The 16,248-nt window shown below is 44.4% G+C and overlaps 1 protein-coding gene across 1 annotated transcript in view; it reads left to right on the top strand.

Moving 5' to 3' along the window:
• The window catches only part of FTCDNL1 (formiminotransferase cyclodeaminase N-terminal like), a 64,293-nt gene that overhangs the window by 14,199 nt on the left and 33,846 nt on the right, over window positions 1-16,248 (top strand). Inside the window, exon 2 of the mRNA XM_073551431.1 lies at window positions 9,952-10,104. Within this exon, the coding sequence (XP_073407532.1) occupies window positions 9,952-10,104 (153 nt within the window). The remainder of the gene's footprint in view (window positions 1-9,951; window positions 10,105-16,248) is intronic.

The following is a 16,248-nucleotide window of genomic DNA, read 5'->3' as shown; positions in this document are numbered from 1 at the left end:
ATAACAGGCTTTGGTTAATCATTGTCAATAGTATGCATGCTTCAGGTAATATTTGCATTGATGTATGTAAATTTTTCTATTCTATAAAAAAAGTTTCATGAGTCGTCCTGATCTTAAACCAGGCAAATCTGTAGTGCAAGGTTTGATACTGATGAAGTGAGCTGAAATGAAGGTGAACGGTAAGGAAACTCATGTGGAAAAGAGGCTGGTTCTTGCCAATTTGAAAGAGACCTATGAATTTTTATTTTTTTTAAATGCAACTTCTTCCAAAATTGGATTTTCAAAATGTGCTGCCCTTTGACCTAAGAATTGTGTGCTGGCTGGTGGTAGTGGTACACACTCTGTGTGCACATGTACAGCACACTAGAACACTAAGCTTATGATTGAAGGAGGCAAGCTGAAAGATATTCAGATTGGTGAATTCAACCATGGTGATTACAAAGTATGTGTCTAAAATAAAGAGTTCAAACTGTTACCTAAATATCTGCAAAAATATACTCCAGTAATGGCTCTCCAAGAAGAAATATTAAATTCTTTCGAAGAGGCCATGGTAGATCGTATAACTTATAAACAATGAATATCTGGTGACAGATGTACTTTAGACACTGTTTCTAAAGGTGCAGAAGACATTGTAGAACATTTCTGTGACTAGTTGATAGTCCTTAAAAGGGTTAGTCCGAGACCCAAAATTAAATTTCAATTAATAAATCTTTAAAACCTAATAACTTTTGTAATTCAAGTCATGGTAAAATTCCCTACTCCGTACTGTAACATAGGGTTCTGTTTATATTACCTATTTCCTTTGACGATTCATTTGAGAATCCTCATTGCACGATGGGATACTCAAACGAATTGTTTTCTGCTGGATGAAACTGCTGTCACTCCCCTTTCCGTCCTTAAATGAAGCGTCATAGAAGGGGAGGGGGCTGGGACATCCCGACACTCCCTTTAGTTTGTTTGCCACCCTGACACAAAGCATCAACAGTGATGCTCATTTCAGGGGCTGGTCCCTGCAGTGTCTTCCTTGTGCAGGTTCTTCCTTGTGCACTGTTTCTCTTGAGCAGTGTCTCCCCCCAGCGCCCTGTGCAATGAGCTCACCGTCTGGTCTGTTGTCTGCTTAGCTGAATAGTAATAAGCCGGCTCTGCTTACCATCAGAAATAAAATACAAAATGTAGTTCTGATATCTGAGTGCTTACTTCATAATTAAATAGCTGTTCATTTGTTCCCAAAAATTGATTTCAGTGATAAAAACTGACATCCTACTAAGTTTCAGCAAGGACTACTACTTCTCGAATGGCTCTTCTGCACAGTTTAAAAATATGAAAAACTTTATGAATCTTTGCCATCACAAGAAAGATTTTGGAAAGGAAGCTGAATGGCACTTTTCTTGCCACAGCTCATGACAAAGGTGTATGTGATGGTTTAGGAGGCACCATGAAATGCCTTGCAGCTCGAGCTAGCCTCCAGAGGACATATTCAGACCAAATCTTAAATGGAATCTGCCACCCCCTGGGACGTGTATAACATTAATATGGGCGTATAGGATGAGCTGCCCATAGAAGGGAGGTAGGGTAAGGATTGTGGAGGGAGTGGAGGGCAGAGGCACGGAACACCAGTGCCACAACTGCCCATCACTGGGCACTGTGATGTGCATGGGAGGGGGTGATATTATAATGAAGGCAGGAGGCAGGGATTTCTTTGATGCACTGTGCTCCCTGCAGCCTGGAAGATATAATTAGCATAAAGAAATAAAATAAGTTTTCTCCACAACAAGACCATTAATATGAGGCATACAGTTAGGACTAGTTTAACATTTTATCACCTGTATGCCCATATTAATAGGTTATATATGCCCCAGGGGGTGACAGATTCCCTATTACACCCATACAACTTTTCAAGTGGATTGAGAAAAATATTGCTAATGTCCAGTTCATGTACAGTATAAACCAGGTCTACGAGGAAGATGAGAGCTTGTTAAAGCATCGGTGTTGTGAGTTCATTTTCCCCTTCACCATTGAGGTCTGATGAACTCCCTCTTCTGGTGAAGGAAGGTAGTGAGGCTGATTACAAAGCACCTGAGCAGAATGATGATGACTGGGTGACTGGGATTGCTGACTGGATGTAAGGCAGCCGACGCCCTTCTGCCTTGCGGGTGATTACTCTGAGGGATTCTTGGAGACCAGTCTGATTCCTGCTCCTCAAAAGCTAAGTTTTCTGCTCTACTTTTTGCATTTGTGTTTTGGTTTTGTTTTGCCCTGTTTTTCTGGATTTCTGCCTTTCCCTGCTGGGTGAGCTGAATTCCTTTTTGCTCTGTCTTCAGATAATACCTGAGTACTGATATAGTCTTTTTGAAGCCTAGCGTCTTCAGGGCTTTTTTCCCTATCAGTCGGTTGGCTCTTGTTTTTGAGAGGGTTTTGGCGGATTGCAGACAGCAGCTTTTCTATTCTGTTCTATTTAGTTAGCTTGGGCCCCATCATTTGCTCAGCCTATCTTTCTATCTGTGTGAGTGTTTTTTCATCTTGCTTCACCGTCATTATATGTTGGGGGCTGCCTATTGCTTTGGGGTCTGCTCTGGGGCAGTTTAGATTTCCCTTTCTGTTTTTGGGCTATGTAGTTCTCTGGCTGTGATCGAGGGGTCTAGGGCACCATAGGAACCCCGCACGGCTACTGCTAGTTGTTGTTGTTAGGTTCAGGGGTCTGCAATCCGATAGCTGCCAACTTCTCTGGTTTTCTGGACTTAGCTAGTATTTCTGTTTTTGCCTCCTACGGTGACTCATTCATAACACATCGGTTACAGCAGTGTTTCTCAACTCCTGTCCTCAAAACCTACCAACAGGTCTAGTTTTCAGGATATCCTTAGTTTTGCACAGGTGAGAATTTCATCACCTGCTCAAGCATTAATTCTATCACCAATGCAATACTAAGGAAATCATGAAAACATCACCTGTTAATGGGTCTTGAGGACTGGAGTTGAGAAATGCTGGATTACAAGAAGCAAAACCCTGGATAAATTTTTCGGGCCCTATTAAGACTCCGCCCAGCCTCTACCCCTCGAACCTTCCACAGTCCGAGCACCCACTCTTGGAAAAACTGCACTTCTGCATCACATTCTCACCAATCACACATTAACAATTCCCATCAAACACCATATCACATACATAGCCAGGAGCTTTTGTTTTGGCCAAAAGATTTTTTAAGCCACCAACAAGACAAGAAAGACTCCTTTGGCCAGGCTCTATTCTACTCTAGCCTATTAAAAATTTCTTTAAATATCCAGTACTCTCTTTAAGTATATTTTTATTTATTTTTCTTTAAGGGAATGAGTCACATACATTTTTTAAGATGAACAATAATACCATATACAAGGGATAAATACCGCCACACTGTGACTACACCACATATTACCACACATAGTGACCTAATAGTACCACATACAAGTGACAAATACCATCACATCATGACCGGACCACATATTACCACCACATAGTGACCAAATAATACTACCTACAAGACACAAATACCGCCACACCATGACCAGACCACATATTAAAATCACAATGACCGAATAATACCACATACAAGGGACAAATACGGCTTCACCATGACCATACCACATATTATTATCACATAGTGACTGAATAATATCACATGCAAGAAACAAATACTGCCACACCATGACTAGACCACATATTACCATCACATATTGACTGAATAATACCACATGCAAGAAACAAATACCTCCACACCATGACCTGTCCATGCATTACCATCACATAGTGACTGAATGCTACAATACTGATCATTAATAAAAATCAAAATACAAAGTACCATTGTACACAGGAGCTCTGTATATACTGTCAGTATACAGATAATACAGTCATCACAAGTGACATTATACATAGAAGCTCTGTATTTTGTGTCAGTATATAGGTAATACAGTGATCACCAGTGACATTATACACAGCAGCACTATATATAGTATGCAGTATATAGTGTACAGGTAATACAGTGATCAGTGACAAAATATACAGGACCCTGTATATAGTGTTAGTGTACAGGTAATACAGTGATAACCAGTGACATTATACACAGGAGCTCTGTATATAGTGTCAGTGTACAGGTAATATAGTGATCACCAGTGACATTATACACAGGAGCTCTGTATATAGTATACAGTATATATTGTACAGGTAATACAGTGATCACCAGTGACATTATACCCAGGAGCTCTGTTTATAGTGTCAGTGTACAGGTAGTACAGGGATGATCAGTGCCATATCCAGGAGCTCTGAATATAGTGTCAATGTACAGGTAATACAGTGATCACTGGTGACATTATACACAAGACCTCTGTGCATAGCATACAGTGTGTAGTGTAAGTTTACAGGTAATACACTGACCTACCAGTGATAGTTGAAGTCCTTCATCTTTCTTTTCTTCTTCATCCTTCTTTTCTTCTTCATGCAGCGCATACTGCCATCACTTCTTCCAGCTAGGAATCATCTCTGCATAAAATAATATAGTTACCTAGAACATCACTTCCAGTGCACATTCCCCACATTTTCCCTTTCTTCTACACTATGCAGCTGTATCCAGACATGCACCCACCATTAATATATAATTAGTTATTATGCAACTCACCATTCCAAATATAAATTATAATCCACCACTGTGACCCCATCAACTATAAATACCCACTTTCCCCACCTAATAAATATATAAATTAATTAGCACCTGAACTCTTTCCCCCATTTTAATACCAGTCACTGCATCCTCAACACGCCCCCACTATGTACCTCCCACTCCCCCGATTCATTATATTTACATGCCCCTCCTGTCACAATTCATTATGTCATGTCGTCTCTCTCTCCCACCCTCTATTCATCATCAACTTCTCTCCCACAAAATGCAATACATCATTTACTCTCCCCACCCTCAATTTATCATTATTTGCTGCCCCACCCCAATTAATCATTTGTTGTCCCCCAGCCTTAATTCATGATTTACTACCCCCCATCCTTCAATCTCAATACATCATCATTTACTCCCCCCACGCTCAAAATTCATCATTTTGCTCCCCCCCAGACCCCAAGTCATAGTTTGCTCTCCCCACCCCCCACCCTCAATTCATCATTTGCAGGAATGCTCTTTCAAGCCGATATTTCTAGTTTATGGGGTGTCAAAAGAGATATTCTTTACTTTGATTAGATGTAGCAAGAGTCACTGATATCTATGTCCCTTATTCATTAGTAGGGACAATGATCATGTACTAATCATGCTACATCGGCCCCTTCATTGTGGTGATGGTTGCCCCGTCTCCCCCCCTCACTTCATCATTTGCAGTCCCCCTCCTCACTAACTTCATCATGCACAGTCCCTCTCCCCTGGTCACTTCATTTGCAGTCCTCCTCCCCCACTCACTTCCTCATGTGCAGTCCCCCTGCCCCGGTCACTTAATTTGCAGTCCCCCTCCCCCCAGTTCATCATTTACAGAAAAACATTTTACAAGTAAACAAAAATCAGATATTAACACGGGTGGATCCAGAGCCCATAACAGCTGGACATACTCTGACACAGAAGGAAACAGCCATTGTTAACAAGTGATTGCGGACAATATTACATTTCACCCAGTAGAAGGGACAAATTGATGATAAAGGTCATTGTAAAGACTTACTATTAATTGTTTAATAGTTCATATTGTTTTATTTCATAGCATGGTGATTTAACTACTATACTTTTCTTTTTAAAAACTTGAAAAAGGTCATGTCTAGTGATGTAACAATAAAAGATTTGTTACATGTATATTTATGTTAGATATATTGATTCTTTTAATTTACCATTAAACATATATGATTAGGATGAGACTATATTTAAAAAATCAGGCTTCAAAATATGATCCTATTAAGAACCCAACTTCAATCTCTGAACAAATGTAACCAAGAACACAACACATATGCGTTTTTTGAAAAATTTATAACATAGTTTTTCCAAAAATGCCCATCAAATTTAGAATTTGACTCCTCATAAACAAAATATCAACAAATATAGACTTGTGATATATCAAATTAAATCCTTTGCAATCTGTACAATTCTGAACAAAATGATGCCTCTCCCATCTTTTTATCCTAATTCTAGCCCGAGATATAACAAATGTAAAGTCATACAAACCCAAAATTCAATTTTTTCCAGACTTTAAAAATCTATAAAACATTAACTAATGAAGATAAAAATTTAACTTATTAAATTCACTAAAGTAGCACATCAAAAACACCAAAGAAAATAAATATCCTAACTTATCAAGTAAAAAAAAATTCAGATTTGGATCACTTGAAATGAAATGACCCGGAGATGACAATTGAGGAATTATTATGGGATCTGCAAATTGATTGGTAGAAACGTTGCAGGTGCGTTTTGACTGGTTAGAATATGGCATTATATGTACAGTATGTGTTGAATGATAAACTTAGGGATCCACCTACAACCTAACAACTTCCCCTCAACCATCTCTATTTGTTATGCTGGTCTTGAGTTGGGGAGGCTCGGGTGGCCTTTACTTGGTCAATATGGATCCAAACTGTTTCCTGACGTGTACGGGATTTCTTCTTTGATGTCATCGGCCTCTATACCTTCAGAATTGTGTCACCCTTTACCTCAAGGACCTGTTAAGATCCTTCCATATTGGCATCCTATGGTCCAAATTGGCCTGAAGATTTTCAACATTACCTTTATCCATACAGATGGCATAGGTGTCTTCCCCTGCAGGTACAGTTTGTGCAACAGCAAAGCTGCACGAGTCAGTAATTCCTTCAGGTTCTGTTGAACCTGTTGGAGGTGCGTATCTCTGCAATGGTATTCTTCATTGGCTCTGATATTTGGGGCTCACTTGGTAGACACAGTGGCATTTTATGTCCTTTCATCAGCTATAATTGAGTGGTACTGGTTGCCTTTGTCTCTCGGATACCCATCAGCACTGCAAAAATTGACATTACCCATGAGGAACACCTCTCCAGCAGTACTGTAGAAAGCTGTGTTTGGAGGGTATGTTTCATTCGCACCACAATGCTTCCTGACTTAGGGTGATATGGGACATGAAACCTCTGCTTTGTGTACAAGAATCCACAAAGCAATTTCATGAACTTACCCGTGAAGTGTGTCCATCTGTCAGATTCTATCACTCTGGGGATACCCCATCATGACAGAACCTGTTCCCATAGATTTCATGCAGTACCGGTAGCTGAAAGGTTGACCGAGGGGATTTCTACCCATTTGGAGAAGACATCCACCACCACCAGTGTGTTATGGCAGTTACGGATTGCTGTTGGTAAGGATCTGATGTAATCAAACTGGATTGCAGACCATGGACCTTCTGCTGGCAGAACTTGCTGCAACACTGACTTCAGGGCCGATTTACTTGGGTTAACCTGAGCACATACCAGGCTCTGTTTGGTGACCATTTTGAATATTCCAGACCAGTATAGTTTGTCCCTCAGGAGGGACAGTTACTTGGCTTGGTCAAAGTTTTCAAACAATTGATGGTTTGGTCTCCTCAGCTCTGCCTGCTGATGCTGCCTGTCTACTGGTAGAGGAAGTTTTTGTGTACTGGTATAATAACACAGGATGCCCTGACTTATTGTTCAGGGATGCTGAGTAGCTGTGATGTGTGTCATTAAAAATGAATCTTTTACCTGTTCCTCCTCAAATGACAGAGGGCCATCTTTGAGCTTTGTCTTTGTTACTGCAATCTGGAATGTAGGAATCTGTTCAGTGCCTGGTTTCCAAAGGACTCCAGATACTGTGGCAAACTTGTCCAATTCATCAGCCTTGTTGTTCCCTAAGGTCAAAGGCTGTTCTCTTCCCTGGTGTGCTGAGACTTTAATGATTTCAGCCTCTGCCGGATGTGCCATGCCCCAATACAAAATTCCTTCAGGACCATTACATTGGCCAGGGATTTATTCTGGCTGCCCACGAATCCTCGTCTCTTCCATGTGTCCAGATGTAGGGTGAGAGATCGAACTACATGTGATCTGTCACTATATATCGTTAGATTCCCTGAAGGTCAAAGAAGGAGAGCCTCCTTGACAACCTCCAGTTCAGCCTGTTATGCTGACATATGACCTGGCAACCTGACAAGACTCTGGATGCCTGTGGTCTCATCCAGCACTGCAAATCTTGTCACATAGGTGCCATTCAGTCAGAATCGAGAGCCATCAACAAATATGACTTTTTCTTCCAGAGAGCTGTCGGTCCTGAGCATTTGTGATGTGGAGTGATGCAGTGGTGACATCCTATTTGTGCCAGGACTCTGATGTCCTGCACGTTCCCCTGTTGTTTGTGGACTGCAGGTCAAAAGTGACCTGGGCCTACAAAATGAAGTGTTCTAGGGCAGGGAGACAAATGCCGGCTTCGCTACCTCAGGGTTTAAAGTGGCGTTCTCAAATAATTAAACTGCATTAATTAGGTAGACAACATTAAAATAAGTTTGCAACTGACTTGCTTTTTCTATCTGCTGTCATTTTCCTCTAATGAGAGCTTTTATCTTACATAGTATAAAGTTGGTTCCATGCACCTCAGCCACCAGTGCATACCCAGACCTTGGGCAAGTGTGTGAAGAGGTGATAAATCTTAACATGCCAGCCACTTCTCTCCAGCCCAATGATTTACATACATACAGTAGTTAGCAGCTCACGTACCTCCTGTCATGATCCAGGACGGGGTTTTGTCTTTGGCCCGTCCTGGTCAGACAGGGGTTAATTGTTTCTGCCTCTCTCTGGCACAGGGCGGCTATTTAGTGGCCACTCGACCTAGGACCGGTGTCAGTTATACTCCTGTCCTCGGCTGAGTTAGTTGACCTCTTGTGTACATGTGCCTTGTATCTGATAATTTGTTGCTCGCTTGGTTTTGATCCGGTTCCATCCCTGTTACGAGTTCTGCCTGTCCCTCTTGTACTGCGCTATCTTCTCTGTGTACGACTCTCTGCCTGTAACTTGACTATTCTCTGCTCGTTCCTCTGGTACCGCGCCACCATCTCCGTTTATGACCTCTGCTTGTCTGACCAGCGTTTCCCTCTCCTCTACTACAGTATCCCTGCAGTTAGTTTGCCGACGCTGACAGGACCCTGACATATCCCCCTCACTTTCAGTTACTGACAAGCTGTAGTTATATATATATCAAAACCCTTAGCCCAGTAGCACTGACAAGTCTCTTAATCATGGATCTCACTTTCCTGAGCCAAGTGCTTGTTTAAATGGCCTATTATCTCTATGTGTAGAGATAACTACGAGGTTTGCCGACATGGCAGTGGGCTTCATACACTCTGATCAGAATGTTAAACTAAGAAACTCATCTTCAGTTCTATAAATTTTTGCTAAGAGGCATTAGATCATTGCATGATTTTTGGAGGTGCGGTTCATACTCTTTTTTGGTGCATAGTGATAACAATGTAGACTCAGAACTAAACACCGACAGCTGAATGTGCTGACACAAGTAAGAGTGACGGTCCATCTGAGTAGGCCCTACCATGTGAGTGGGCTCAGGGCAACTTCCCGCTCTGCAACACCCATAGCTACGCTACTGTGTGCAACGGATGTGTGAATGCAGCTGTTAAAGGGTGAAATGGGCAGCAAGTCTGAAGCATTTCCAAAGTGAAATACTGGATCGCTCTGGACTTTCTGGGACTAAAATTCCACAAGAAAATTGTCACACAGGAACATACCCTTAAACTGGACGTGAGTGAATTCATATAATGTAGCTGGTAAATGGCACACAGTTTATTAAGCCATATGGGCTGCTATACAGAAAGTCTGTTTCTTGCCTCCTGTCTTTCTACAGATAAAAGGAGAGTTTCATGTATAATATAAAATATTGAATGCATTTATGCTACTTTATTAGTTGGAACACATGTTAATGTACTAGTAATGAAAGCGATTATGTGATTTATTCTACCATTTAAGGTACGTCTGTTGTGACTTCCTGTGTGGAAGGTTTCTCGTGCATAGACCATTCCCAACATGATATTGTACACCCCTGCCTTGGAGCTATCGACCTGGTACCCATCTATCCTTTATCAGGAGTTACATTAGAACAATGTGGAAACATTGCTAGAGGTATGTCCTCCTAAATTTTCGATAACAGCATTAAGATTTTAACATTTGTACTTTCTATTTTAAGATGACAAATAGTAATGCCAGGTAAAGTATTATGAGCTGATTGTCAGAACCTGGCAGCAGTCAACAGCGTTCACAGCTTTAGTGTTCTCTTTTTACACTGCTTGCATCAGGGGTGGCTGGAGCTGCTAGCAGCTGGTTGGTGGTGTTACAAGGATCGGAAACCCCGATACCTAGCCTATTGAAAGATTATCAATATTACAGTAGTAGAAACACATTTGAAGGTTTTATTCAGTTATTTTATGTTATACAGTACCAAAACAGCAGCCTCCATCATTTAGCTACAGTATATGGCAGTATCATTGATGCAGCATAAAGCAGGTGGAACAGCAGGCAGACAGAACCTGTTGGACAGTAGACATACAGAGCTGGTGGAACAGCAGACAGGCAGAGCTGGTGAAACAGCAGACAGACAGAGCTGGTGAAACAGCAGACAGACAGAGCTGGTGGAACAGCAGACAGACAGAGCTGGTGGACAGCAGACAGGCAGAGCTGGTGGAACAGCAGACAGACAGAGCTGGTGGAACAGCAGACAGGCAAAGCTGGTGGACAGCAGACAGGCAGAGCTGGTGGAACAGCAGACAGGCAAAGCTGGTGGACAGCAGACAGACAGAGCTGGTGGAACAGCAGACAGGCAAAGCTGGTGGAACAGCAGACAGACAAAGCTGGTGAAGCAGCAGACAGGCAGAGCTGGTGGTACAGCAGACAGGCAGAGATGGTGAAACAGCAGACAGGTGGAACTGGTGGTACAGCAGACAGACAGAGCTGGTGGAACAGCAGACAGGCAGAGATGGTGAAACAGCAGACAGGTGGAACTGGTGGTACAGCAGACAGACAGAGCTGGCGGAACAGCAGACAGGCAGAGATGGTGAAACAGCAGACAGGTGGAGCTGGTGGTACAGCAGACAGACAGAGCTGGCGGAACAGCAGACAGAGAGAGCTGGTGGAACAGCAGAAAGACAGATCTGGTGGGAGTGGGACAGCAGACAGACGGAGCCAGTGCAACAGCAGACAGACAGTCCATTGGACAGGAGACGGCTGGTGGAACAGCAGACAGACAGAGCTGATGGAACAGCAGACAGAGCTGATGGAACAGCAGACAGAGCTGATGGAACAGCAGACAGAGCTGGTGGAACAGCAGACAAGACAGAGCCTGTTGGACAGCAGACAGAAATAGCCTCTTGGACAGCAGACAGAGCTGGTGGAGGAGCAGACACAGAGCCTGCAGTAGACAGCTTGTTGGACCTTAGACTGACAGAGGTGATGGAGCAGACTGGCAGAGCCTGTTTTACAGAAGACAGAACTGGTGGAACAGCAGACAGACAGAGCCTGTGGCATAGCAGACAGACAGAACTGGTGGAACAGCAGACAGGCAGAGGTGGTGGTACAGTAGACAGGAAGAGCTGGTGGTCAGCAGACAGGCAGAGAAGATGGTACAGTAGACAGACATAGCTGGTGGAACAGCAGACAGACAGAGGAGGTGGTACAGTAGACAGGCAGAGCTGGTGGTACAGTAGACAGGCAGAACTGGTGGAACAGCAGACAGGCAGAGCTGGTGGTACAGTAGACACGCAAAGGTGGTGGAACAGCAGGCAGACTGAGGAGGTGGTACAGTAGACAGGCAGAGCTGGTGGTACAGTAGACAGGCAGAGCTGTTGGAACAGCAGACAGGCAGAGCTGGTGGTACAGCAGACAGGCAGAGCTGGTGAAACAGCAGACAGGCAGAGCTGGTAGTACAGTAGACAGGCAGATGTGGTGGTACAGCAGACATAGCTGGTAGTACAGCAGACAGGCAGAGATGGTGGAACAGCAGACAGGCAGAGCTGGTGGAACAGCAGGCAGGCGGAACTGTTGGTACAGCAGACAGGCTGAGCTGGTGGAACAGTAGACAGGCAATGGTGGTGGAAAAGCAGACAGGCGGAGCTGGTGGTACAGCAGACAGGCAGAGGTGGTGGAACAGCAGAGAGACAGAGGTGGTGGAGCAGCAGACAGGCAGAGCTGGTGGTACAGCAGACAGGTGTGGCGCCCCTGAGGGTTCAGTCGCCACAGAGGTACTGCACCTCCTCCTGAGGTGTAGTATCTCACTCTCCGGGTAAGATGGAACACCTGACCAGCCTCCAACACCTATATCCCACACAAACAGTAGTGTAGCAGAGCAACCTTCATTGCTCCCTGCTTGGAACACGAAGAGTGCTGGGAGGTGGGTGGAGCTTAGACTGCACAAGAGAGCGGGAGAATATTAGGAAAAAGTCAGTCTGTGAGAGAAGATCCCGAGAGAGGGATGGACTGAAGGAGATGCTGCAGCAGACTTCAGTGACCTGGAGCTGCTGGCACGGGAACAAGAAATAGAAGGCCTGATTCTGCAGAAGGAAGATAGTTTAGCACGGAACGTGAGGAGAAGAGAACTAAGGACTAGGGTCAGAGCAGAACCCTTCCTGAAGTTTGAAGCGCATGGCCGGGGTCCAGTCCGCGAGGCTGTTTGTGAAACTAAGGTTCCAGCAGCAGACACCGGAGGAATAGGAGCTGTGACCACTCTATTCCCACAAAAGACTCGAAGACACGGTGGCAACCTATGTGTGAGCCAGGACATGATGGATGGAGTCCCTGAAGCAGGCTACAGTCACTTGTCATGTGAGTAGAGTTCCAAGGAACATCGGAGAGGAGGAACTTGGGTTTAACACACAACTACAAGTACTTCAGTATAAGCGCTAGAAAGCAGACGTTCAGAACAGGCACACTAAATGGAGAGCTGGAAAGGTTAATTCCATCTGCCTGGGAGTTGGCTGAGCCCCTGATCTGGAGACCGCAGCATTGAAGCGGGCACCTGTCTGTGCCAAGAATGTGAGTAAAAGAACTGGAATTGCATTCATCTGTCTCATTGCCTTCTTCCTGCGCCAACCCACTCAGCACTGCTACATCTCTGTGCCTAACACTGCACCATCTACTTCTCCTCACTATCTCCTCATTTGCCAACCTCATCTACTCTGCCCTGGGACTACAGCCCTACCTGTGGAGGGCTACAACATCATTGCTGCCCCACACCATCTGTCCCAGGGAAGCAACCCTGCAGCGCTGGTCAAACTGACCAGAAACCACAGGTGGCATCACGAATCATCTCAATGACTTTATCCCCATCACTCTACCACTTTTACATTGACCGCCTGAGGCCACGGACCGGGTCATTGCCACTGTGACATCTCCCATTGTAATCAACGGGCCCGGCACTGAGTACCCCACGGCCTCTGGGGGCGAGTCACAGGCAGAGTTGGTGGAACAGTAGACAGGCAGAGGTGGTGGAACAGCAGACAGACAGAGGTGGTGGTACAGCAGACAGGCAGAGGTGGTGGAACAGCAGACAGAGGTGGTGGAACAGCAGGCAGAGGTGGTTGAACAGCAGACAGACAGAGGTGGTGGAGCAGCAGACAGGCGGAGTTGGTGGTACAGCAGACAGGCAGAGGTGGTGGAACAGCAGACAGAAAGAGGTGGTGGAACAGCAGACAGACAGAGGTGGTGAAACAGCAGACAGACAGGTGGTGGAGCAGCAGACAGGCGGAGCTGGTGGTACAGCAGACAGGCAGAGCTGGTGGGACAGTAGACAGGCAGAGCTGGTGGTACAGCAGACTGGCAGAGCTGGTGGTACAGCAGACAGGCAGAGCTGGTGGTACAGCAGACAGGCAGAGCTGGTGGTACAGTAGACAGGCAGAGCTGGTGGAGCAGCAGATAGAGCTGGAGGGAAAGCCTTCATTTTTGTTTTGGTTGCTGAGCCGAAAATCATCTAGTCTAAAGGCCCCGTCTCACTAAGCGATCTCGGTAGCGAGATCGCTGCTGAGTCACAACTTTTGTGACGTAACAGCGATCTCACCAGCGAGATCGCTATGTGTGACAGCGATCAGCGAGTGGCCCCCCTGCCGGTATCGCTGATCGCTGCAAGAAATCTCTGGACATTTCTTTGGTCGCTGGTCTCCCGCTGGCCAGCACGCATCGCTGTGTGTGACAGGCGGGAGACCAGCGATCAGGTGTAAAAAATAATTAAAAAAATAAAAAATATAGTTATTCTCACCTTCCGACGTCCCGTTCAGCCATCCTGCCTCTCTCCACACTCCGGTCCCAGTGATCCGTTGCACAAATGACTGTGAGACTTTCTTATTCCTCGAGACCGTGACATCTTGCGGTCATTCGTGCAAAGGATCACTGGGACCGGAGCGTGGAGAGAGGCAGGATGGCTGAACGGGACGTCGGAAGGTGAGAATAACTATATTTTTTATTTTGATTCTATTTTTTTCAGCGATGGCCAGCGATGCCGGGCGCTCGGCATCGCTGTGCTGATCGCTGGTGAAGCTGTCTGTGTGACAGCTCACCAGCGATCACATAGCGACTTACTAGCGATCCTGACACCTTGATATCGGTGTCGGGATCGCTGGTATGTCGCTTAGTGTGACGGGGCCTTAAGCCACAATGTATAACAATTAGTGATGAGCGAACGTGCTCTACTCGGATAAGACTCTGGCATTATCCGAGCATCTGGGAGTGCTCGTATATTCTGTTCGAACCCCTGTGGCTGCATGATTTGCACTGTTAACAGCTTGAACACGTGGGGATTGCCTGTTTGTTAAGGAATCCCTACATGTATTGTGTCTGTCTAACAGCCGCCAATCATTCAGCCGCAGTGACTTGTGACTCAAACATAATATATGAGCGCTCCCAGATGCTCGGATAAGAACCAAGTGTGCTCAGATAAAATGTTATCTGAGCACGTTCGCTGATAGCCAGGTACGGACTGGGGCTGAAATTCAGCCCTGACCTTTGAAATCACAGAGGCCCATGCTGTCCCTGTCCCCATGAACCAGATGGGATATATATCTAATATTACCCTGGATTGAGGAAAGGAAGATTTTCTACAAGACCAATATTTCTAATGATTCCCGTGGCCTGCTGGTGTAAGTGACGGAGTCAGCGACTTTGTGCTCCATCAAAACTGTTAACTCTATGGGTATCTTGAGAACACCGATTCTGTTAACATCTTAGCAGACAAGGCGGCCCATGACCAGTCAGGCCCTTCTGGCATTTGCCAGAATTGCCAAATGGCCTGTCCGGCCCTGCTCTTCGCTAATTACAATGAGTCCAACTCAAGCATTGGCTTCACCTGAGGGCCACGTTCACATGTTCAGTATGTGGTCAGTATTTTGCAACAGTATTTATCAGCCAAAGTCAGTAGTGGAACAATCAGCGGAAAAGTATAATAGAAACAGGTCAACACTTCAGTATTTTTCACACATTGTTGATTTCGGCTTACATATACTGACCAAATACTGAATGTATGAGTGTGGTCTAAGGCTCATGTGCTTGGACTGATAATCCGCAAATGAGTGCTCATAAGAATGTTAATTCTCGATCATCCTCTCACATAAATATGCCATTGATCAAGTATAGAACAAGCAAAATACTAGTTTGTCAGGTGATCAGATAGTTTATGCTCTTATAAAAAATCATTGTTGTCAGAACATTGCCCCATGTAAATAGGACATGTGCTGCTACAACATGCATGTTGTATGGTGACAGAATGATCCTGCTAACAAATCTTTTGTTCCCATACGGATTTGTTGGCCCATGTGGATGGGATAGTAATTGAGCAATGATTGACTTATATAAACCTAATAAGCAGGAGCTGAATCCAGCATGCACCTATAGGAAAAACACATAGAAAGTGATTATAGTAGAAAATACATTTTTTAAAAACTTATAGCCACAAGATGTCAGTGTTGTTTCTCTGTTTCATCTGCTTTGTATATAGTTACTTTTAATGTCTTGCAGGGAGGCAATTACATACAGAATTAACCCAGACATAACACAAGGCCAAGTGAATTAATCAGCACTGGTAGTTAGTACTTACTAGCTCTTAAAGCCAGCATAAAGCCAGAGCTCAGCTAGTCAAAGAGTTGCTGGCTGCACTATAGTAAGTCAAAATAATTATAATAAAAATAACACATACCGAAATGATTTGTAGAAATAAATATAGAAATACATTTTACCTGCAGTAATAAAAAACTAAGGCTTTGGAATTTTGGAAACTAGTTACCTAAGCAG

Source organism: Dendrobates tinctorius, unplaced genomic scaffold (assembly GCF_039654945.1).
Source record: "Dendrobates tinctorius isolate UK_male_01 unplaced genomic scaffold, ASM3965494v1 ptg000177l, whole genome shotgun sequence".
Lineage (NCBI taxonomy): Eukaryota > Metazoa > Chordata > Amphibia > Anura > Dendrobatidae > Dendrobates > Dendrobates tinctorius.
This window is presented reverse-complemented; position numbering and strand designations above follow the sequence as displayed.